Source organism: Vulpes vulpes, chromosome 4, assembly GCF_048418805.1.
Source record: "Vulpes vulpes isolate BD-2025 chromosome 4, VulVul3, whole genome shotgun sequence".
Classification (NCBI taxonomy): Eukaryota; Metazoa; Chordata; class Mammalia; order Carnivora; family Canidae; genus Vulpes; species Vulpes vulpes.
In genome coordinates, this window is record NC_132783.1 from 85,813,837 (window position 1) to 85,834,075 (window position 20,239).

The following is a 20,239-nucleotide window of genomic DNA, read 5'->3' on the forward strand; positions in this document are numbered from 1 at the left end:
AACCGGCCTGGGGAGGCGTCGCCTGGCGTGACAGGCGCCCCTGCACCCGGGCTCTTGGGTCTGGGGTGCATTTTGCTGTCCGCACGCCAGGTGAGAGCCGAGAGATGGCAGTCCCGTCACCTTTTCCTTGTAGCCGTCCCATTAAACAGCATAGACCCGTGTGGCTCTTAGGGCCTTGGTTGCCTTGTCATTTTATTTACCCGCCTCTTCGGGCAGGCCTCTTGCATAGAGGGCTGTGGACGCGAAGGTGGACGCCCAGAATTTCTTTCCCCTTCTCCTTCCACGAAAACAGCAGCTGCAATAACAACAGAAGTCAAGTTTTTAAAAAGCAAAAAAGAAAGCATCCCCCAGGTGTGGGTTCGTTGGCCTCCACGCGCCAGCCAAGCCCCAGAAATGCTGTCTTCTCCAGTTTTACCCTTCAGTACGTTCTCGGTCTCCTGTCCCCAGTCCCTCAGCTCTGAATTTAGCTGATTAAATCACCAAGTGCACACGGCACTGATGACATGAAGACAGGGATTTATTAATTAGCAACCCCCCACATAACACGATTCCCTTTTAACTGAGCAGCTAATAACATTACATGGCAAAAAGAATCTTAAAGCCAGACAGGTGACGGGGGTGGGAGGGTGGACGGGGTATTTGAGCCCCAACTTCCCCTACTCTTCTGTCTCACCAGGGAATTGAGCTCTACCCCAGAGGCTGCCCCAGAGAAAGGAGGCTCTGTGGGCACTCCCTCTGGTGGTCTCCGCTTTGTCCCTCTTCATGCTGTGTCATTTTGTCTTTTGCCTAGCCCCCTCCACCCGGGCACTCCTGGAAGGGAGCTTTCTTTTGCTTGCCAGTTGCCAACCATTTGCTGATTCTCATGATAAGAGTATTATATTTGCATAACATAACTCGGGAACAATGCGCATTTGGATGCTGCCTTTGACTGGAGCCCAGCTGATGTTTGTGCACAAAGGGCTTATTAGCCATCCATAAGGTGCCCTGAAGGGAGGTGGCCTCCACTCCCCTTGTGGCAAAGAGGGCCTCGTCCTGAAAAGGACTTTGGGATCATCACTCATTAACCTCCACGGAGGAAGGGACTTCAGGAAAGGTCGAGGTTTCCCTGCAGAAGTCAGACTTGTACACCTTGGCATATTTGCTCATCTGTCCACCCCCTACATCCAGAACACATACCACCCCCCACCCCAGACCCCCAACACACCCTCTAAGGTCACAGCTAACAGAAAAATCAATGAATGCAAGGAGGAAGGAAAAGAAAGGAACCAGCATTTGCTAGTGACACGTTAGGCTTCTTTTGTCTGTATTCCCTAGGATCCCGTGAGCTGGAAGCAGCACAGAGCAAGGGGGGGTCACACGGGTTATTGACATGGCCAAATTCACACTCCAGGTAAATGGCAGAGCTGAGACCAAGTCCCCCGAGTCCCGCTTCCCAGTGTGTAACTTGTGTTGTGCTTCCCTGAACCATGAGGAAGAAGAGAGAGGAGGAAGAAATGAAACACAATGACCCCACTGACCCCTCGGCCAAACTGTGGTGTTCACCTGCCTGCGGTGGTGCTGGCCTGAGGGGTAGGGGTGGTCTGGGTGCTGGGCTCTGGGTCGGGGCGGCTCGGGCCGGAATAGGACATGCCGAGGGAGCCTAGGGCTTTAATGACTCGTAGTGCACAGTACACCTCACAGGTATCGCCTCCCTGTTTTGGGGTCTGCTTGGCAGAGGGTCCCACAAGGGCCGTGCGTGCAGTTGTCCGGAGAAGGCCTTGGTGCTCAAGTTCACAGTCACATCAGACATGCAGGCCCTGCACACACGAGCAGGCGGGTCCGTAACGTACATGCCATCAGTAAATGAATAAGTAGTGTAGACAACATCTCCCTTATTCGACACATTTTATAGAGTAGCCAGGAGATCCCATGCGAGTCCGCCCTCTGGTCGACGTCGTAGCTCAGCTGTCAGCCCGTGCAAGCTCAGCAGGGCTCTGGGGGCTGGCAGGTGAAGGCGCTGGGAGTGTGTGTGTCTGTGTAAGTCCCTCCACCGGGCGGCTTTCTTTAATTAACGTCTGTGAGCCGGGCTGGGGGGGGCTGGGGGGGCAGCACATGCACACAACGGCCCCTCACCGCTTCTACCCCCCCATCCCAACACTCCCGAGACCATAACCTTAAGAGTTAACTTCAGCTAAGTGTAAAAACATGGCTATTTTCCCTTTCCTGGTACTTTTTTTCTTCTTCTTCTTCTTCCCTGAGCCGGGTACTTAATTCTTTCAGATGCTTGATTATTTACTGCCTTGACATCTACATTGCTGCATTCCACGCTTCTTTCAAAAATAAAGTGAGAAATCCACTTTCCATAAATTAAAACCCTAACTTCATGCCAGGAAACCTTGAAACAGAAAATCCCCCCCCCCCCTCCTTCCTGAAGCCACGCCCCCTCCCCTCCACCAAAACAAAAACAGAAAAGAAAAAGAAATCAGGAAAGAGAAAGAAGCAGCCCTCTCCCGACTGGAATGATCATGTGCTCCTGCAGATGCCTGGCCTTTGGGGGCAGCCACAGGGACACTGGGCAGACGCAAATTAAGTGATTAGTAAAGAAAAAAAAAAAAAGAAAAGAAAAGAAAAGAAAAGAAAAAAGCAGAGTGTGTGTGTGTGTGGGGGGAGAAGTCAACGGCAGCAAAGGGGGAGAAAGGAAGGCTGCCTCGCCTTTTCCTGGACTGTGCAGAGGAGAACCGCTAAGAAATGATACTTGAAGTTATATTTATTATTGTAAGAGGGGTATGATATTTCTGGGCAGGAATGATGGATGACAACTTAAATTTGTGTCCAGGGAATGAAGGTGAACTGTGACAGAGTTATTTATCTTGGGAATGGAGGTTAGGGTCAGCCGAGGCTGGGTGCCTGAAGGCACAAGACATTGACAAATTTATCCTGCAGGCCGTATCTGAAGCCCTTTGTTTTGGATCCTGGCTACTCACTAAGTGACCCTCATCCTTCATGTTGGCAACGCGTGAAGGATGCGGGGAGTGCCAGCGGCCCCTTCCCCCGCCGCCCCCACCGGGCTCCCGCCACTAATTCTTGTCATTCACTTTGCTGACAGGCACCAAGCCCAAACTATTCCCAGTCCTGAAAGGGAAGGTTAAAATATTTATTTCGGCTCATAATGGCCTCCCTGATTTAGTGCAGGATCATTTTTCCTGTTGCCTTTGTCATTGCAGGTCACTGGAAGGACTGAGCGCGTTCGGGAGCCTGGAGGAACTCATCCTGGACAACAATCTGCTGGGGAACGACCTCGTGTTGCCAGGGTTACCCAGGCTCCATACCTTAACCCTGAACAAGAACCAGATATCCTTGGCCCTGCCCGCTGCCTCTGCTCTCCGCCCTGCCCCGCCTGGGCCCGGGGCCCGCACAAGCCTCCCCCCACCCCCCCGCCCCCCACAAATACCTGCAAAATGTCAAATGAGTTTTATGTGTCAGCTAAATTAAAGTATGTGAAATGCAGTCCATGGGCAGACAAAGCGTTCTGTCTTCTGGCACTCGGGACACTTCAGAGTAATTTATTATAGGTCATTCATAAATGAAATGCACCATTATATCTTCCTGTTGCTCCATTTTAGTGTAGAGATCTAAGTTATGGCTGTGAAGAAATCTTTTTAATAGATAAAAATAGAGAAAGAAAATAATGTCACTGCTGTCGAGAAGGCAGAGCCAGGCTCTGTTTGCTTGGGCTCGTGTGGGAGGGCGACCTCTGGTGGGAAGTAGGGGGTGGTGCCTCTCAGCAAACTTGGCCATCACAGAGGTTTCTGGAAGGCTCTGGTGCAGGCTGGGGAACAGGTCAGGCCAAGGAAGGGGGAAGGGGCAAAGAGGGGAGGTATGGGTGAGGCCCAGGCATAGCTCTGCCTTCTGCGCTGTGTACTGTCCTGGAGCGACGACAGAGGTCTTGCTCGGTTGCATGTCTTCTCCTGAAGTGGGTGAGGACCTGGGCAGCCTGGGATGAGGCCCCAGGGGCGTGACCTGGTCTGAATTGCATAGACAGGCTGAGAATGGACTTGGGAGCTTTCCGCAGCATAAGGCACCTAATTCCGTAGTACAGTTAGGGCTTCCCGAGCTGCCACAGCGCCAGCTGTGAGGCGGGGAGTGTTGCCTATTTTGTTGACTCCTGTCTCCTTCAGGAGCAGAGCTTCGGTGAATGTTTGTGGGATGAATGAATGAGTGACTATCATCAGCTCTTCTTTATTGAGCACTCCTGTGGGTCAGGCACTGCAATGGCTAATTTTAGGAGTATTTTTTTTTTTTTTTTTTTTTTTTTGGCAAACCCTGGAAGAGGATCTCCATTTACCTAAATGAGGAAAGAGGTGAAGTTTAGATCACAGCCAGACATTGACCAAAATGCTGGGTCTCAGATTTAGTCTGACCGTGGCCGTATCCAAAATTCTTTCCATTCTCCCGGGCTGCTTCAGACTTGAAGTCCAGTCACTGTGTTTTATGAGTGAAACATTTCAGACCTAGAGTAGTTTAATTACTCGTTCATGTTCACATGATAAGCTAGAAGTAAAGGGATCAGGGCATTTGCCCTAGAGGGTGAAATAAAACCAGGTATATCTGTTACATTTACCATGTATGTATATGTCTGCTTTAAGAATGATAGGCCAAATCATTTCTTAGCCTCAGTTTATACTTCAAGTCATAATTCAGTATTTTCTTTATTAGATAAAATATGCTACTGCTGGCATTATAAGTTGGCACTTTGATGGAGGTAGAAGGAGAGAGCCCACAAGTAAATATCTGGTCTTTATCATAATGCAATATTGATGGATTTTTTTCTTCTCCTATCCTTTGGTCAACTAACTTCCCTAGTCATTGTTTGAAAAATCATTACAGTCTGTGTGTCTAATGGGTCCCTTGACTGTCTTAGGTGATCAATTGGGTGATATCCTCAAGTCAATCAAGAACAAAAGGATTATTAGAATAGAATTGGATGAGAGGGCTCCTCTTTGAGGCCCCAGTGGTTATGTCCTTTGCCCCACACCTTTGGACTTGGGTTTATGAGTCAGCATAATCATGTTTAGCTATGTGGCTGTGGACAGGTAGCCTCTGAAAGCCTCTGTTTCTCATTTTGTGTGTATGTGTGATGTCACGGCTTTCATTTGCCTGTTAGGAGAACTGCTTAAAAAAAAAAAGAACGTATGAAAGCCTTATTTGAATGTTGGAATCAAAGTGCCATGACAATGTGAACCAAACAGTTTTCTGCATGGGTGAAAACCCAGCTGCCTCTGCCCTTGGATATTGTCAAGTTGGCAAAAGAAGGAACAGTATCATGAGAAGGACTTCCCAAATAGCCCATACATCAACGTGCAAGGACTTTGTCTGACAAGTGCTGTACAAATGCTATTCCCAAATTCAATTCCTCTTCTCCCCTCAGCACACTTCCTGGCCAGTTCTCCATTGCATTAATTGATGCATACTAAGAAATGTAAGCTCATTTCAGCACAAGCCTGACAAAAGCAATTAAAAGAAGAGCACACCAACTGTGAAAGAACCTCATTTCACATAATCCCAGTTTGCAGATGAACTGGTGGGTGATTTTTTTTTGTAATCAGCTTCCTATTTGTATTGTATAATAATCAATCAATGAAAAGTATCTGTTGGATATCTACGTGTCCAAAATAGGTAGCTTATAGTATTGCTTTCCTGTTACCGCTGACATTTGAGGAGACATTGAATAAATATTGCTGATTGATATAATACCTGATTACTCTCATTAGGTTAGACTAATAAGTGAGATTCATGCTTCATGTCAATTTGCTGAGCATTCTTGTCTCCCATTTTAGAGGGCTCATTTTCATAACTGGCACAGAATATGCCAAAAATGCACAGGAATTCCCTCTGGATTTTTTTTTTTTTAAGATTCCCCATGTAAGAGAGATCATATGGTATTTGTTTTTCTCTGACTTATGTCATTTAGCATAATGCCCTCAAGATTCACCTATGTTGTGGCAAATGACAAAATTTTATCCTTTTTATGGCTAAATTATATATTATCATATTATAATTATATAAAAAAGTATATGTCATAATTTTTTCATTCAACTACTGATGGACACTTAGGTTGTTTTCATATCCTTGACTACTATAAATAATGCTCTAATAGACATAAGAATGTAGAAGTCTTTTTAAATTTTTTAAAATTTTTGTATTTATTTATTTTTAAAGATTCCATTCATTCATTCCTGCGTGACACAGAGAGAGAGGCAGAGACCAGGCAGAGGGAGAAGCAGGCTCCTTCTCCAGGAGAAGGGATGTGGGTCTCCATCCCAGGACCCAGGATCTGGGATCACACCCTGAGCCAAAGGCAGATGCCCAACTGCTGAGCCACCCACATGCCCCAAATGTTTATTATTTATTTTTGAGAGAGAGCATACACATGGGGAGGGGCAGAAGGAAAAGGGGAGACCAAGAATATTAAGAAAGCTTTATGCCCAGCATGGAGCTTGCAGCAGGGCAGGATCTCACAACCCTGACATCATGACCTGAGCCAAAATCAGGGACACTTAACGGACTGAACCACCCATGCACCCTCAAATATCTTTTTGAGTTAGTGTTCATTTTCTTTGGATAAATACCCAGAAATGAAATTGCTGAATCATGATGTATTTCTATTTTTAATATTTTTAGGAACCCTCTTATTGTTTTCTGTAGTGGCTGCATCAATTTACGTTCCCAGCCACAGTGCACAAGGGTTCCTGATTCTCCACATAACACTTGTTATTTCTGGTCTTTATTTTTTTTCTTAAAGAGTTTATTTATTTGAGAGAGAGAATGAGTGAGAGAGAGAGCACAAGTGTGGGAGAGAGGCAGACGGGAGAGGGAGAAGCAACTGCTGCCTGAGCCGGGAGCCTGAGATGGGGCTCTATCCCAGGACCCTGAGATCATTACCAGAGGCGAAGGCAGATGCTTAACCTACTGAACCACCCAGGTGCACCTCTGGTCTTTTTGATAAAAGCTATTTTGGGGCATCTGAATGGCTCAGTCCGTTAAGTGACCAACTCTTGATTTCAGCTCAGCCCATGAGATTGAGCCCCATGTTGGGCTCTGTGGTCAGTGGAGAGTCTGCTTGAGATTCTCTCTCCCTCTGCCCCTCCTCACCAGAAAGGCACTCACTCTCTCTAAAATAAGCTTTTTAAAAAAAGTCTTTCTAACATGGGTGAGTTGATATCTCATGGTTTTGATTTGTATTTCCCTCATGATTAGTAATGTTGAGCATCTTTTCATGTGCCTATTGGCTTACCTGTATGTCCTCTTCGGAAAAATGTCTATTCAGATCTTTTGTCCATTTTTAAATCAGATTGTGTTTTGCTATTGATTTATGTGAGTCTTTCATATATTTTATTTTTATTATTATTTTTCTTGAGACAGAGAGAGAGAGTGAGTGAGCAAGCAGGGGAAGGGGCAGAGGGCAGAGAGAGAGTCCTCAAGCAGACTCCCCACTGACCAAGGAGCCTGATGTGGGGCTCTATCTCACAACCTGAGCCAAAACCAAAAGTCAGCTGACTTCACTGAGCCACCCAGGTGCCCCAGTTCTTGATATATTTTAGACATTCTTTGTCAGATATATGATTTGCAGTTATTTCTTCCCATTCAGTAGGTTGCCTTTTCATTTTATAGATGGTTTCCTTTGCTGTGCAGGAAGTTTCTCATTCCCTTCCCCTTTTTACCCTTCAAGTTTTTATTTAAATTCCAGCTAGTTAACATACAGTGCAATATTAGTTTCAGGTGTACAATTTAGTGATTCATCATTTACACACAACACCTGATGCTCATGCAGGTGTACTCCTTAATCCCCCTCACCTATTTCAACCATCCCCCTGCCCACCTCCCCTCCAGTAACCATCTATTTGTTCTCTATAGTTAAGAGTGTGTTTCTTGGTTTGCTTCCCCTCCCCCCACACACCCATGTTCATTTATTCTGTTTCTTAAATTCTCCATATGAGTGAAATCAAATGGCATGTGTCTTTCTCTGAATGACTCATTGCACTTATTATAATACTCTCTAGCTCCATCCATGTTGTTCCAAATGGCAAGATCTCATACTTTTTGATGGTAGAGTAATATTCCATTGGATATATGTTTCTAATTCTTAAAGGAATAAATTGGGCTAGAGGATGGTTGTGTTCTCAGTGTTGCTATCACAAGAGATTAGCAGGCCTTTTGGCTCTACAGTGCTGAGAGATTTTCTTTGTCATTGGTTGGGTCTTTTTCCCTTTTCATTCCTCAGCTTCTTCAATATGTAGCAATAATGCTGAGAGAGAAATGGTGATGGTGTGGGAGGAACTGACGCCAAAGGCAATGTGTAGCTGTAAAGCTGGCCAGGTATATTGCTATGCTGATGGGAAGTACTTTATTACCAGTAGATTTAAAAGATACTAGTTGGCTCTTTCAGGATGCAGCATGACATCTGTCTCCTCTGGTCTTTTGATGTGATCATGAAGATTGGCTTGCTTTCCCCACATACTTGACCCAGAAGTCATAGAATGAAAGCCAGGTAAAAGCAAGAGTAACACCATATGGTATTCTCGTAACCTAATACTTCTGACTCCACCTTTTTTGCCAACTGACTCTTCTGTTGTCTTTTGAAAATACTGCAGACTCTTTTAATAGTTACTTTGTTCCAAATTACTATTGCTGCTCCATGAAATGCCTTGGATTTGGACTCTGTGAGCTATGCTGTGTAATAACCTACCTAAACAGTTAGTGGCTTACAACAACAAATATGTTATTTGTTTATAATTCTGTATGTCAGCTATTTGGGCAGGGCTCAACTGGACGGTTCTTCTGTGGATCTCGCTTTGGGTCCTTGGGCAGCCACAGTTATCTGGAGACCTGGCTGGCACTGGATGCTCTGAAATGGCCTCACTCATATGTCTGGAGGTTGGTCCTGGTTGTTGGCTGAACAGTATGCCTCCACTAGGCTAGCACGGGACTCTCCACGTGGGGCAGGTGTTCCAAGAGCAAAGCCCGAATATACAAGTACTTTTCAAGCCCTATTTGCATCTTGGGTTGTTGCTTCCCTGTGGCCAAAGCAAGTCACATACCAGATGTAGAGCCAGTGTGATAGGGGACTATACAGGTGTGTATACAAAGAGGCATACCTCCTTCCTATAACAATCCTACACACGGGCCTTGATGTCTTATCTCCTTAAGAACTTATGGCATATTTGTAGTAAAGAGAGACCTAGAATCAAGTAACTGTTGACCTTCTACAAAGATAAGTATGAGTTCTTTCTAGAAATGGAATCGTTTTTTAAATATATTAGAAAGCTTACTGTTAAATGGAGTTCTACCTGAAGTTCTTCTGCAAAGTTTGTTTTGGTTTTAATTTTTTTTGTTTTTGCATATGTAGAGTTTTCCATTTGGTTTTACTCTCAATGAGGTATGTCTGTCCAATGCTCTGTTATTGGACTCTGTGAACATGGATTATAGGCTGCTTTTATCCTTTGGAAAGAGGGACTGTCATATAGTGATCAACAACAGGCTCTGTGGACAGACTTCCTGGGCTTATATCCCGGCTCTGCCACTGGCTGCATGTCCCTGGACTAGTTAGTTACTTAGTATCTAGATGCTTTGCTTTCCTCTGCAAAATTCTAACAATAACGGTACCTTCCCCATAGGTGGTTGTTGTGAGGCTCATTCTAAGTTCTACATAAGGGTCACTATTATTGCTATTATTATCCTAGAGAATTGCATAAGCATACTTGATCTTACTTGGGCCACATTATGACCAAGACCAGAGTATAGATTTAGAGTGTTTCTTTGACTTTTATAAGTTAACGTTACTTTCCTATCATCCCGTGAGTTGAGTACCATTTTTTATGAAAAAACTAAGAAAGTATGAATTTTGGAAATGACATAGATGATCAGTGGTAGGGCTCAGTCTAGAACCCAGGCATGTTGATTCCTAAGCCCAGATCCTGAAACCTAAGGGAGGGAAAAATCACTGCATGAGAAGAACTAAGATGCAGAAGGAGTCATCTGCCTATGTCTGCCCCTGCCCCTCCTATGCCAGTCCTGTTCCCAGCTGTAGATGGAGCTCGTGAAAGGGATTTCAGAGCCCAAACCCAGCATCTGGCAAAAATGTTTCTGTCTACCAATGCCTCACTTGCAGGCTGCATATCTCCTACCTGACCTCCCATCTTTGTTCTGCTGGCCCTTTGTTCCACTTCTGTTCAGCTCTCCGTGTTGGTGTCTCGTCCTGGTATACTTTAGAGCCTAGACTTCCCATATTACCTCTTCATCTCTTGGTTCATAGCTTATCTTACTCTTCTTCCTTTGGTTCATTTAGACTGGCCTGGTAGTCACTGGCCTTGGAGTTGACCTTATCTCCCCCAATACTCATATCCTCTCTCTCTTATACACAGATGCCCATGCCATACACACACTATCCTTGACTCTTCTCCCATAGGGTTAGGTACTTGGTAATGGTCTCAGCCATATCATGTGTGAATACCCAACCCCCAGTAACAAAACAACCAAGATATGCGGAAAGTATAGATACTTTACACAATGAAATGATTCTCCCCCATTCTCCCTTTTGGGATGGGTGGGGGAAGGCTGAGAAGCTGACTTCATTTTACATCACACTTAATTCCTTCCTTTTCTGTCTCCCTGTTTGCTTCAGCAAACGTATGAAGAGACAGTGTGCATTGTAGGACCAACAGGAAGAACAGACAGTGTGACATGTTGTACATGGGTTGTGGTGAGGAGACCGGTGAGCTGAGCCAGAAGGCCAGACTAGATGCCCCACAGCAATTTACTCTTTTGTTCAGGAAATTCTCTGTGCCTTGTCTGAGGCCTCCGTTTCTCCATCTATAAAACAGGCAATAGACATTTCAGAGGATTATTGACAGATTTAAATGGCATAATGTATCTATGGGACATAGCTTCATTAACAAAGTCTTTACAACTTCTTGGTATCTTTTACTGATGGTGGAAGTCTCAGTGCTTTAAATGAATAAACCCAAATTGGAAGTAACTGAGGTACAGAATACAACTGGATGACAATACCTATGGTCTCCCATGAAAGCCTATAGGACTCCTCATTTTTCAGTATTTTAAATTCTTTTTTGTATTAGGAATCATGAAATGCAATTTCTTTAGAACCTAGGTTTGAATCTGCACTCTTCCACTTGACTGTGTGACTTTGACACCCCCCCATTTCTTAAATTATCACTTGGATATAATATTTCAGATGTGTATATGAGTCAGAATGAGAATATATTGTGCAGAATGTGTAGTTAGGATTCAGAAATCCTATATTAGGATCAGCACTTGTTGAAACCCTCCCAGGTGTAATAGGCACTCCCCCGTGACCTGGACCTGAGCACAGAGGGAGGGTTCATGCCCATTTTCACCTGGGAAACAGCTTCAGACCTGTGCAACTGGACACGACACCAGAAGACTCTGCTCCTCCTTCATGCTCCAAACTTCCAAGGCAAGATGTTGCTTTGATCTTGAGCCTGCTGCAAAAAGTCTCCCTTGGCAAGTGTACCTACGACAGCTGGACTCTGCAATGTCAACTTTCTGTAGACAACACTGAAAAAAATATAAATGTCAAGTACTCTAGAGAAGACTTGATGAGGGAAGCCAGGTGTGTGCTAGAATCCAGCTGAAGAGAGTTGAAACTGTGCCAGATAGCTTCATATTTTAAAAATGGGGGTGGGGGGGAGGAAATGTCATGCTTAGGAGAATCCCTGTAAGTATCTCTACTGCCCTGGTCTTCATTAGTCAGGGACACCAAGTTCCCTCTGCTGATTGCCTCTGGTTAATTTTCTATGCAACTTGACAAAAAAAGAATGTGACAAATTCTATCTCAGAGCTCCCAACCAGGCAAGACAGGGCTGTGTTTGTCCTTGCTGACCCAGGAGACCAAGAAACCAATTAAAACTCTTTCTCGTCTTTTATCCTCTAGTGATGATATCAACATAATGATGAAGTTCTGGTCCAGAGCACCCACAGAGTACTAGCGGTTCCTGGCTAGTGTGGATTTGGGGGAGACCACCTGACTTAGCCCACACGATCATTTAGCAGGTCTCTGAAAGGGCTGAAAAGGGGGGCTAGCTTTTGACACACAAAATACCCTAAATGAAGCAGGCTCCATTCCTTGGGTTCATTGGCAAAGGATGACTGAAGCTTCTTAAAGCCTGTAGACCCTTTGCCCAAGAAATTTCCATGACCAAGACATTTGAGTGAGTCCATGTCTCTACAACCTCCTGCTCAGGGGCAGACCCAGATTTTGTTGTGTGTGAAACTTACATAATTTGGTGATACTCTTAAAGGCAAAGACTACATAATTATGAATGCAAAATTAGGCTTGAATGTTTATTTGGAATAAAAATATATCAAAGCAAATTAAAGACTTTCAAGTTGACGACACCGATATAAAAATATTTTTAAAAGTAACAATTGTTTTGTGCTGGACATGCCTATATAAAAATATTTTACCTGTTTTTTTCTGCAAATGCTTTTATGACTTTATTATATAATTATATAAATTATGCACTACACGCACTTCAGTGGAGAGAGACCGTGATCTTAGCTGAGGGCAGTTTCAATCACCTACTTTTGCAAATTTTACAGAAATATATGACGAGGTGACTCTGTTACCCCCTGCTAGGGACCTGTGTAAGCAAGGAGCCCTCACACCCAAGCCTTATTAGCTCTGTGGTAAGTATACATCTGAAGCCTGCTTCTCTGGACAATGCCATGTGACTCTGCTCATCACTGCTCACCCGATGTTGAGAAATAATGGGAATTTCAGTCCAGTTCAGTTGCCCAATGTTTCTTCAACTTAAACGTCTTGCCAGTGTTGAGTTCCATTCCTTCCCATTCCCACCTGCATACAGTAGATGAAAAATAAACAAGGTTTAAGAGGTTCGTCCCTACAAGAGTAGTAGGATTTGGTTGGACCTCTTCATCCACAGTGGAAAGGGCTTCCCCTAGGTTCTCTAGGGGCATTGTCAACATAAATAATTTGAAACACCAGGTCAGTATATCAGCACCATTTTTGCAGCCTACTCTCTCTCAGTCCCGTGAAGAAATACTGTGCCAGTGAGAGTGATCAGTTTGTCTGGCTGTGTCTCTGGCACGAGGGCCTGGGCCTGGGGCTTCAGGACAGCCTGACAGGCATAAGTCCTACTGCTCCTTGGAATGTGAGGGGTAGAGGGTTGGAGCAAACTCAGTGGTCCATTGTGGTTATTCCCAGACATTATTTGTTTAAGATCTGAAGGATCTTATGTCCATTGTCCTGTCTTGTTGAGGAAATGAGGATGATGCTGGCAAATTGAAGCCCTTGGTAGAGGAGCTGCTCTGCTCCTCCTGCACTAGTGTTTTTCTATTTGGCTTGTGCTGTCCCTCTTCTTGTCTCTGTCTCACTCCCAGAGTATAGCACTTAGTCTTGCATAGGATGTTTGCAGAACCTGTGTATAAAAAATGCTCGACAGAACTTAGTTTGGGGAATATAAGATTTAAGGAAGATATGGGAGGTTCACCAATCTGAAGGGTCCTCATGTGGAAGAGAAGAATGCCTTGTTCTTTGAGACCCTATGCTGTTAAATTGGGTTGGTGGGAAAAAAATTGAGGAAGTTTCAGTCCCAGGGGAAAAGCTCTTTCTTTCTTAGGGTTGTCAGGGATGGAACAAGCTACTTTGAGGTGACCCCCCACCCCTCAGCAGATATCTTAGGGAATGGATTCTGATGTGGTTTGGATTTAGGGTTCTACTGATAAGTTGAAATGAAATCTGAGGAAATGGAGATAACACCCCATGGTGAGATCACATCCTGACAGAGTAAGGGCATCCCTTTTCTTTGGTTCTACCTTCCTCTCCTAGGCCAAGTGGACCTCACTCTTGGATACTGTACCCTGAGTCTTTGACTCTTAGATGCTGCATTCACCCTTACAGGCTTAGCCCCTATTTGTGCTGTTACTCCCCAGCAAACACCCCATTCCATCTGCTGATATTGGCTGACATCTCTCTTCCATAAGTTTCTGGTAGTCATGACCTCTTTTCATGGCCTGTCTAGTCATCACCTTGCTTAGGCCTCAGTTCTTTTGCATGTAGCTCAAGCCAGGAGTCCACGTGTATTGATGTGACAGCTAGGTTGTCATTAAATCCTTACCCAAAACCCGTGATTACCTGAATCTATGAATCTTGACTTATTTGGCTTTGGTGGCGGGGTGGTCTCAGCATTTGTTTTGGTGGAACAGTGGATCCCATTGAAGGAGTGGATCATGGCATAATCTCCCTACCATGCCCTTCTTTGGTATTTTCTCTTTCATGCTCTCCTCATAGAATGTTAGTTTCACAACAGATTCTCATCCTCAAATACATTTTGACCTGCCTGGCTTGACTAAATGTCTCCTAACTTACTCCATTTGTCTTTTCCTAGCTTTGTTCTCCTTTTCCCCTAATTCAGTGCTTTATTGCCACCAGTGAGGCTATTGAGCAATGCTTAGCTCTACCCCAGGCTCTCAGATTGTAAGAGGATGCCAGTCCCTGCTTGTATCTATGCCATTCTTGGATGTATTTTTTTTTATTATTATTATTTTTATTTTGTTTCATTCTTGGATGTTTTAATGATAAATTACCCCTTAAATTACTCCTTTATTGGGGACTTTGGAAATAATTTCTTGCTTTCATTACTAGAAAAATATCTTTATGGGTTTACAAGTAGCCAAATACTTTACCACGTGGAAACCACTATATAGAAATGAAAAGCACGATCAACACTTACGTTCATTTATTCTCTCTCAAGTGATTTGGATTTAGTCTTATCTGCCCAGAGAAAAGCTGGGCTGTGTTTCCAGCAGGAGTGAAAAACTAGCCATGCTAGAGACCTCACAGCTCAGTTGATTTCAGTCCTCACCCATGTCATCTCCTGGGAGCAGACTGGACTTGTCAGCTGTTGCACTGTGCCTGACAGAGTCTGTGTTCCTTGCTAGGCCTTTTGTCTCTCGGGGCCCAAATCCTTAACCTGAGACACATCACTGACTTGGAGTGTCTGCTTGATCACCTGGCAAAAGTGACACCAGCTTTGGAGTACCTCAGCCTGCTGGGTAACGTGGCATGTCCCAACGAGCTGGTCAGCTTGGAAAAAGATGAGGAAGACTACAAGAGATACAGGTGAGTCTTTAAGGGGTTTGAACACTGTGGGAAAAAGACAAATAGTATCTTTCGAAGGGGATAGCATTATGGGATACATAATAGATGTTTGGTAAGCATCAGTGGATTTCCCATGATAATACTAAACTTTAACTTTTTGATAACCTATAACCATTGTCTCGCTCCATCAAGGTCACAGGAACCAAGAAACATGAAAATCTGCTAGGTGGTCTAGGCCAGGGGTTAACAAACTTTTTTTTGTAAATAGCTGGGTAATAAATATGTAAAGGCTTTGAAGGTCATATGGTTTCTATCATAATGATTCAACTCTGCTGTTGTAGTGAAGAAGTGGCCATAAGCAATTTGTAAATGAATACGCAGGGCTATGTTTCAATAAAACTTTACTTACAAAAATAAGGAGAGGGCCAGTTTTGACCCATTGGCTACATTTTGTTTACCCGTGCTCCATGTTATAAGATTTTCCCGTGGTCAGCCTCAGAGTCACCTTTTAGAGAGAGAACACTTCCCATTAAAATGAGGGAGCTTATATGGGATCCCAAGAGGAACTCCCAGAAGGCCCATAACTTTGTTCCATAAAGCTATGCCTCACTGTCCACCAACCACGTGCTTTGATGAGCTCTAAGGAGAAATGCTTGTCCTCCCCCCCTCTCTACTACTAAACCATGTGCTTTGAAACACCTGACGCAAAGTCACCTGTTTTAGGTAGACTCCTTGAGCTTACCAGTTTTACTAGACTCCTTTTATAATTTTCTTCGTTTATTTTGAGTTGTGTGTCTTCATTCTTGCCTGTTGTTTTGCAAATGTTTTTAGATGATCTTTTCATATGTGTAGCCTCTTTCTTCATTATGATACAAGCTCTCATTAACATCCTCTCTGAATCAGTGTGGGCAGGGGAGGGGAAAGAAGGAGGGAAATGTAAGGCAGGTAAGGCCGCTAGATAGTAAATTCGGAAGGATTAGGGAAAGAAGATAATGCTTTGAAAGAAACTTGTTCTCTTGGGACTCCTATAAAAATCTGTGGTGATCAATGAAGGAATGAAGTCAGTGGAGTTCATATTGTATAAAGGCAAAGCTGTAGGAGATACTGAAGGCTATTGAACACTGTATATTTTAAAAACATATACACAAAGACACATAAAGCTACAGCAGGAATCTGCTTATATTTCCTTATGGGGAAGCATTGTGTACCTTTAGCCTCATTTTCTAGGTTTCTTGATTAATTTTGTAAGGGGTCTGAGACTATTTTAAATCATCTTAGAATAAAACTCTAACCCTACTTTTTAAGAAATATATTAAGTCTTTCTTCATTATGAAGATTTTCATTTGGATGTGACCCTGCAGATTTGAATGTCAATTCTGTTAGGAGAAATGTGATTAATATCCAGCAGGTGAAGAGTTACACATTTCTAAATCAACCTTGTAAGTTGCTTAATCGCTTAGAACTTAATTTGCTTCTTTAACACTCTTATCAACTCTGAAGCCTTTAGGAGCCTGATTTCAGATATGAAGGGGTCTCTTAAAACATATTTTATCTTCTTGCAGTAATTTATAAGATGTGTCTTGGAGGGGTCTAACAAGTCCAAGAAAGTTCTTCTAGTCAACATTTTTAGAAAACCAAGCATGATTTAGGAAATTTTCATTTGGCTTTTTTCTTTAGATTTCTGTGTTTAATTCTTTTTTAAAAAAGGATTTATTTGTTTATTTTACCCGAGAGAGAGCACACGCAGCAGGAGGGCACATGCAGAAAGAGAGAGAGAATCTCAAGCAGACTCCCTGCTGGAGCCAGCTTGAAAATTATTCTTTCTTCTGAGAAGCCGAGTGCTTATAGAGAGATGTATGGCCCTCTGGGTACCTCAAATGCCCACTGCCTATTTGGATTCAGACCCATTTGATGTCAACAAACACAGTCAACAAGCAAGGGATTACCTTCAGACTCAATCCAAGTGGTGGACATTGGGTCCTGATCCTTCAGGGAGGGCTGGGTTCTAGAGGAGTGATTTATCTTGTGTGCTGGCACTGGCACCCACTCAGCCCGACCTCATTACTCCAGTTCTGTTGGGCTTGAGGGATGGGGGGCTGGGAAGGTAGTTTGTTCATGCACATATGGCAAAGTCGCCACGAGGAGCTGGATTCTAAGGGCCACATAACAGCTGAAATCACATCTAGTCAGAATTACCCTAGAAAGTCCATAAATCACCCACAACAATGGCGAGATGCTCACACTCTGAGAGGAACAGGAAGTAGGAACACTGGAAGGAACATTACATGTGTGCCCATCCAGTCACACATTCACTGCACAGCACATGACGGTTGAGTGGAATGGTAGGCCTATTCTCTAGCGAGTCTAAATTTTTTTGTTCATTTTATTTTTTTATTTTTTATTTCTGGTTGACAAGCACTCTCACACTTACATTTGGATGAGATAAATGTACATATGATGTAGTTCTGTTCTCTGGTCTGTAAGCAGCCCTGCTTTCTTCATCTTGGAGTTTGTGCTTCATTTGCTCCTGAGAAATTTTAGGGTTTTACAATACGGCTGTTGAATCCAGAGTTCTTGTAGTGTTTGAGTTTCTACCAGGCAATGCAGCCTCCTTCTTTTTTTGCCTTTTGGTAAAATATTTTCCTGCCCCTTCCTCCTACAAAGCATGAGGTCTGCCTTCCTTCTAGCTGTTACCCAGAGCCTAATAGTAGGGCCTCTATGTAAATTTATGTGACATTTTCACTAGAAAATTGCTTAAAAAATGAATGATATTTCTACAGTTTACTGTTTTTCACTTTAAGTACATTTTCTGACAATATGTCTTCTATTAATCATTTAAGCAATAGTAGGAGCCTTAAAGGAGTGTATTCAGAAGCAAGAACCCATGGCTCATTTAGTGCTGTCTGAAAAAATTTCTTATTGATTGGCATCCTCTGTGGTTATGTGATGTAATATTTATAATATGTCACCCAGCCATACATCAAAACAAGTACGTCTGTTTCATTTCTCCGGGAGGTGTTGATTTCAGAGAGGTCAGCCCACTTTTAGGTCACGTTGTGGCCAACCACTGGAGCAGAAGTGGGAAGTGACTAGATTTATGGAGTTATTGGAAATGGCTTCACAGATGCTTCACTTTCTGCTGAGTCCTTCCTCCCATCCCCCAAGGTTACCCCTTCTCCTTCCTTCCTTACCCCCTGTGCACACAGTTGGATTTTCTTGGCACATATCCCCACCGTAAAACGGGCTCATTAAATCTGTATGTGAGCATGAACATACTACCAAGTTGTTGAGCAGTGCCCTGGTCCTGCTGGGGCAGGAGCGAACCACGCCTGGGGTTTTTTCTTTGCCATTCATCACAGTTCATGGCTGAGAAATGTCCATTGCCTTGTTATTAAAGCAGCTTGAACTTGCCCATGCTTTGCTGTGTGTACACACTGTGCCACTATTGTGGGATGAATGTTGAATGGAGGTGAACATGATAACAAGCAGCCTTCAGGATTTGGGAGGGAAGAGAGTGGTGAGGCAGAGCTTGGTTGGCTTGGGAGGCCGCCGTCATACTAGGAAACCACCTGAGGCCTCCTGTGGAATTCAACACCAGCCAAAAAATGAGTCACGTATGGGAAACTTGGGTGCGCGGAGTGGTCTGTTTCTCGTCTTCCTTTGCAGTTCTTTTCTTTCTTCTTCCTGCAGGAAAGACAACGGAGTGAAAGTCAACAGTACGCAAGAGCTAGGCCTGGCTTCTCAACTGCAGGATTTGGTCTCATGGTCTCTTGGCTCTACCTCTGTCACCAAACCCTCCTGCCATTCCTTCATTCCCTCCTGCCACTCCAATCTCTGCTTGGCCTCTCCTTCCTCCTGCTTCCTCAGTAGGCCCCTCTGTATTTCTCACAACTTTAAATTATTTAAAACGTGACACCCTTCCTTTGTTCCCTCACAGAGAGCAGCCCGGGGCCTGCCCAGTGTCTGTAGCACTCAGCCAAAGGGAAGGAGGGAGGGACCCTCCGCAGTCTGTTGGCTGTCCCGGGCTGCCACCATTTCCCAGCCGAATAGGAGCTGTTAAACTTGTGGCTTACATAACCCAGCTAGCATTCTCCAGCTAATCTACAATCTGGGCTTTGAAGATCACAAGAAAGCAAAGGTCACGACCCAGAGATCAAAGTGACAGAAGCCCACAGAGTAATTGCTGGTTACCCTCTGTAGAGGGCCTTGCTCTGTCCTGTGGGTGTATTGTTTGCACGGAGACTTCAAACATGCTGCCGGTGAACTGTGAGGAAAATCAGCTGGCCTTTGCCAGTTGTCAGGCATTCATTAATGCTGTAGGTGAGCTCACCTCGGCTCATTAGAGTGAGATCATTGTCATCTCTCTGAGCATCTGGAGTTATTCCACTCACAGTGTTTGTTCATTACTCTTTGGTCTTTATTGACTTTTTCTCACAGTCCTCTTTTACCTGGAGGTGTGAGGGGGTGGTTATATAAGGAAATTGGAGTAATAAGAAAGGAGGCTATGGATGTGTTTATTGGAAATTAACTTGGAGGCACACAGAATTCAAGCAGGCTGAAGCTTAAGAGAGGCTGAGGCGTCATCTAGCCCGTTCTCCTCATTATGCAGATGGAGACACCGAAGCTCAGGAAGGTGGCCTGAACCAAGATCACACAAGCTAAATAAACCCAGAGTCTGGACCCTTTCCTCTACCCGGTCAGTCTCCACGCTTTTTGTTGTGAAGACCTCTCCTCTGTTTCATCTTCTCCCCCTTTCGTCTCTTTAATAAGCTTGGGTTTCTTTACTGAGCTACATCTCAGCCATTGCTGACTTTTGACAATTAGTCAGATGCATTTAGCGGTTGATGAGTGCTTTTGATTAGCATGAGGTAACCAGTGTTACCAAACGGGGTTGAGGTAATGCAGGGAAAAGCAGAGCAGCTTGATATTTTGTTGGCGTGCTCACTCCATCCTGTTAGGCTTTGTGGATGATTGAGAACAGTTCCTGGGTGACCCGTTGCTGACTTCAGGGGCCCCCAGTGGATCATCAGTAGCTTGCACCATGTCTCCCCACCAACCCCCACGCCCGGGGGCAGTAAGGTGGCAAGAGATCATGGGAAG

General features: G+C 44.2%; 1 protein-coding gene across 1 annotated transcript in view; it reads left to right on the forward strand.

The window, feature by feature from the left end:
- The window catches only part of LRMDA (leucine rich melanocyte differentiation associated), a 1,011,591-nt gene that overhangs the window by 560,497 nt on the left and 430,855 nt on the right, over nt 1-20,239 (forward strand). Inside the window, exons 3-4 of the mRNA XM_026005124.2 lie at nt 3,204-3,330; nt 15,021-15,160. Of these exons, the coding sequence (XP_025860909.1) occupies nt 3,204-3,330; nt 15,021-15,160 (267 nt within the window). The remainder of the gene's footprint in view (nt 1-3,203; nt 3,331-15,020; nt 15,161-20,239) is intronic.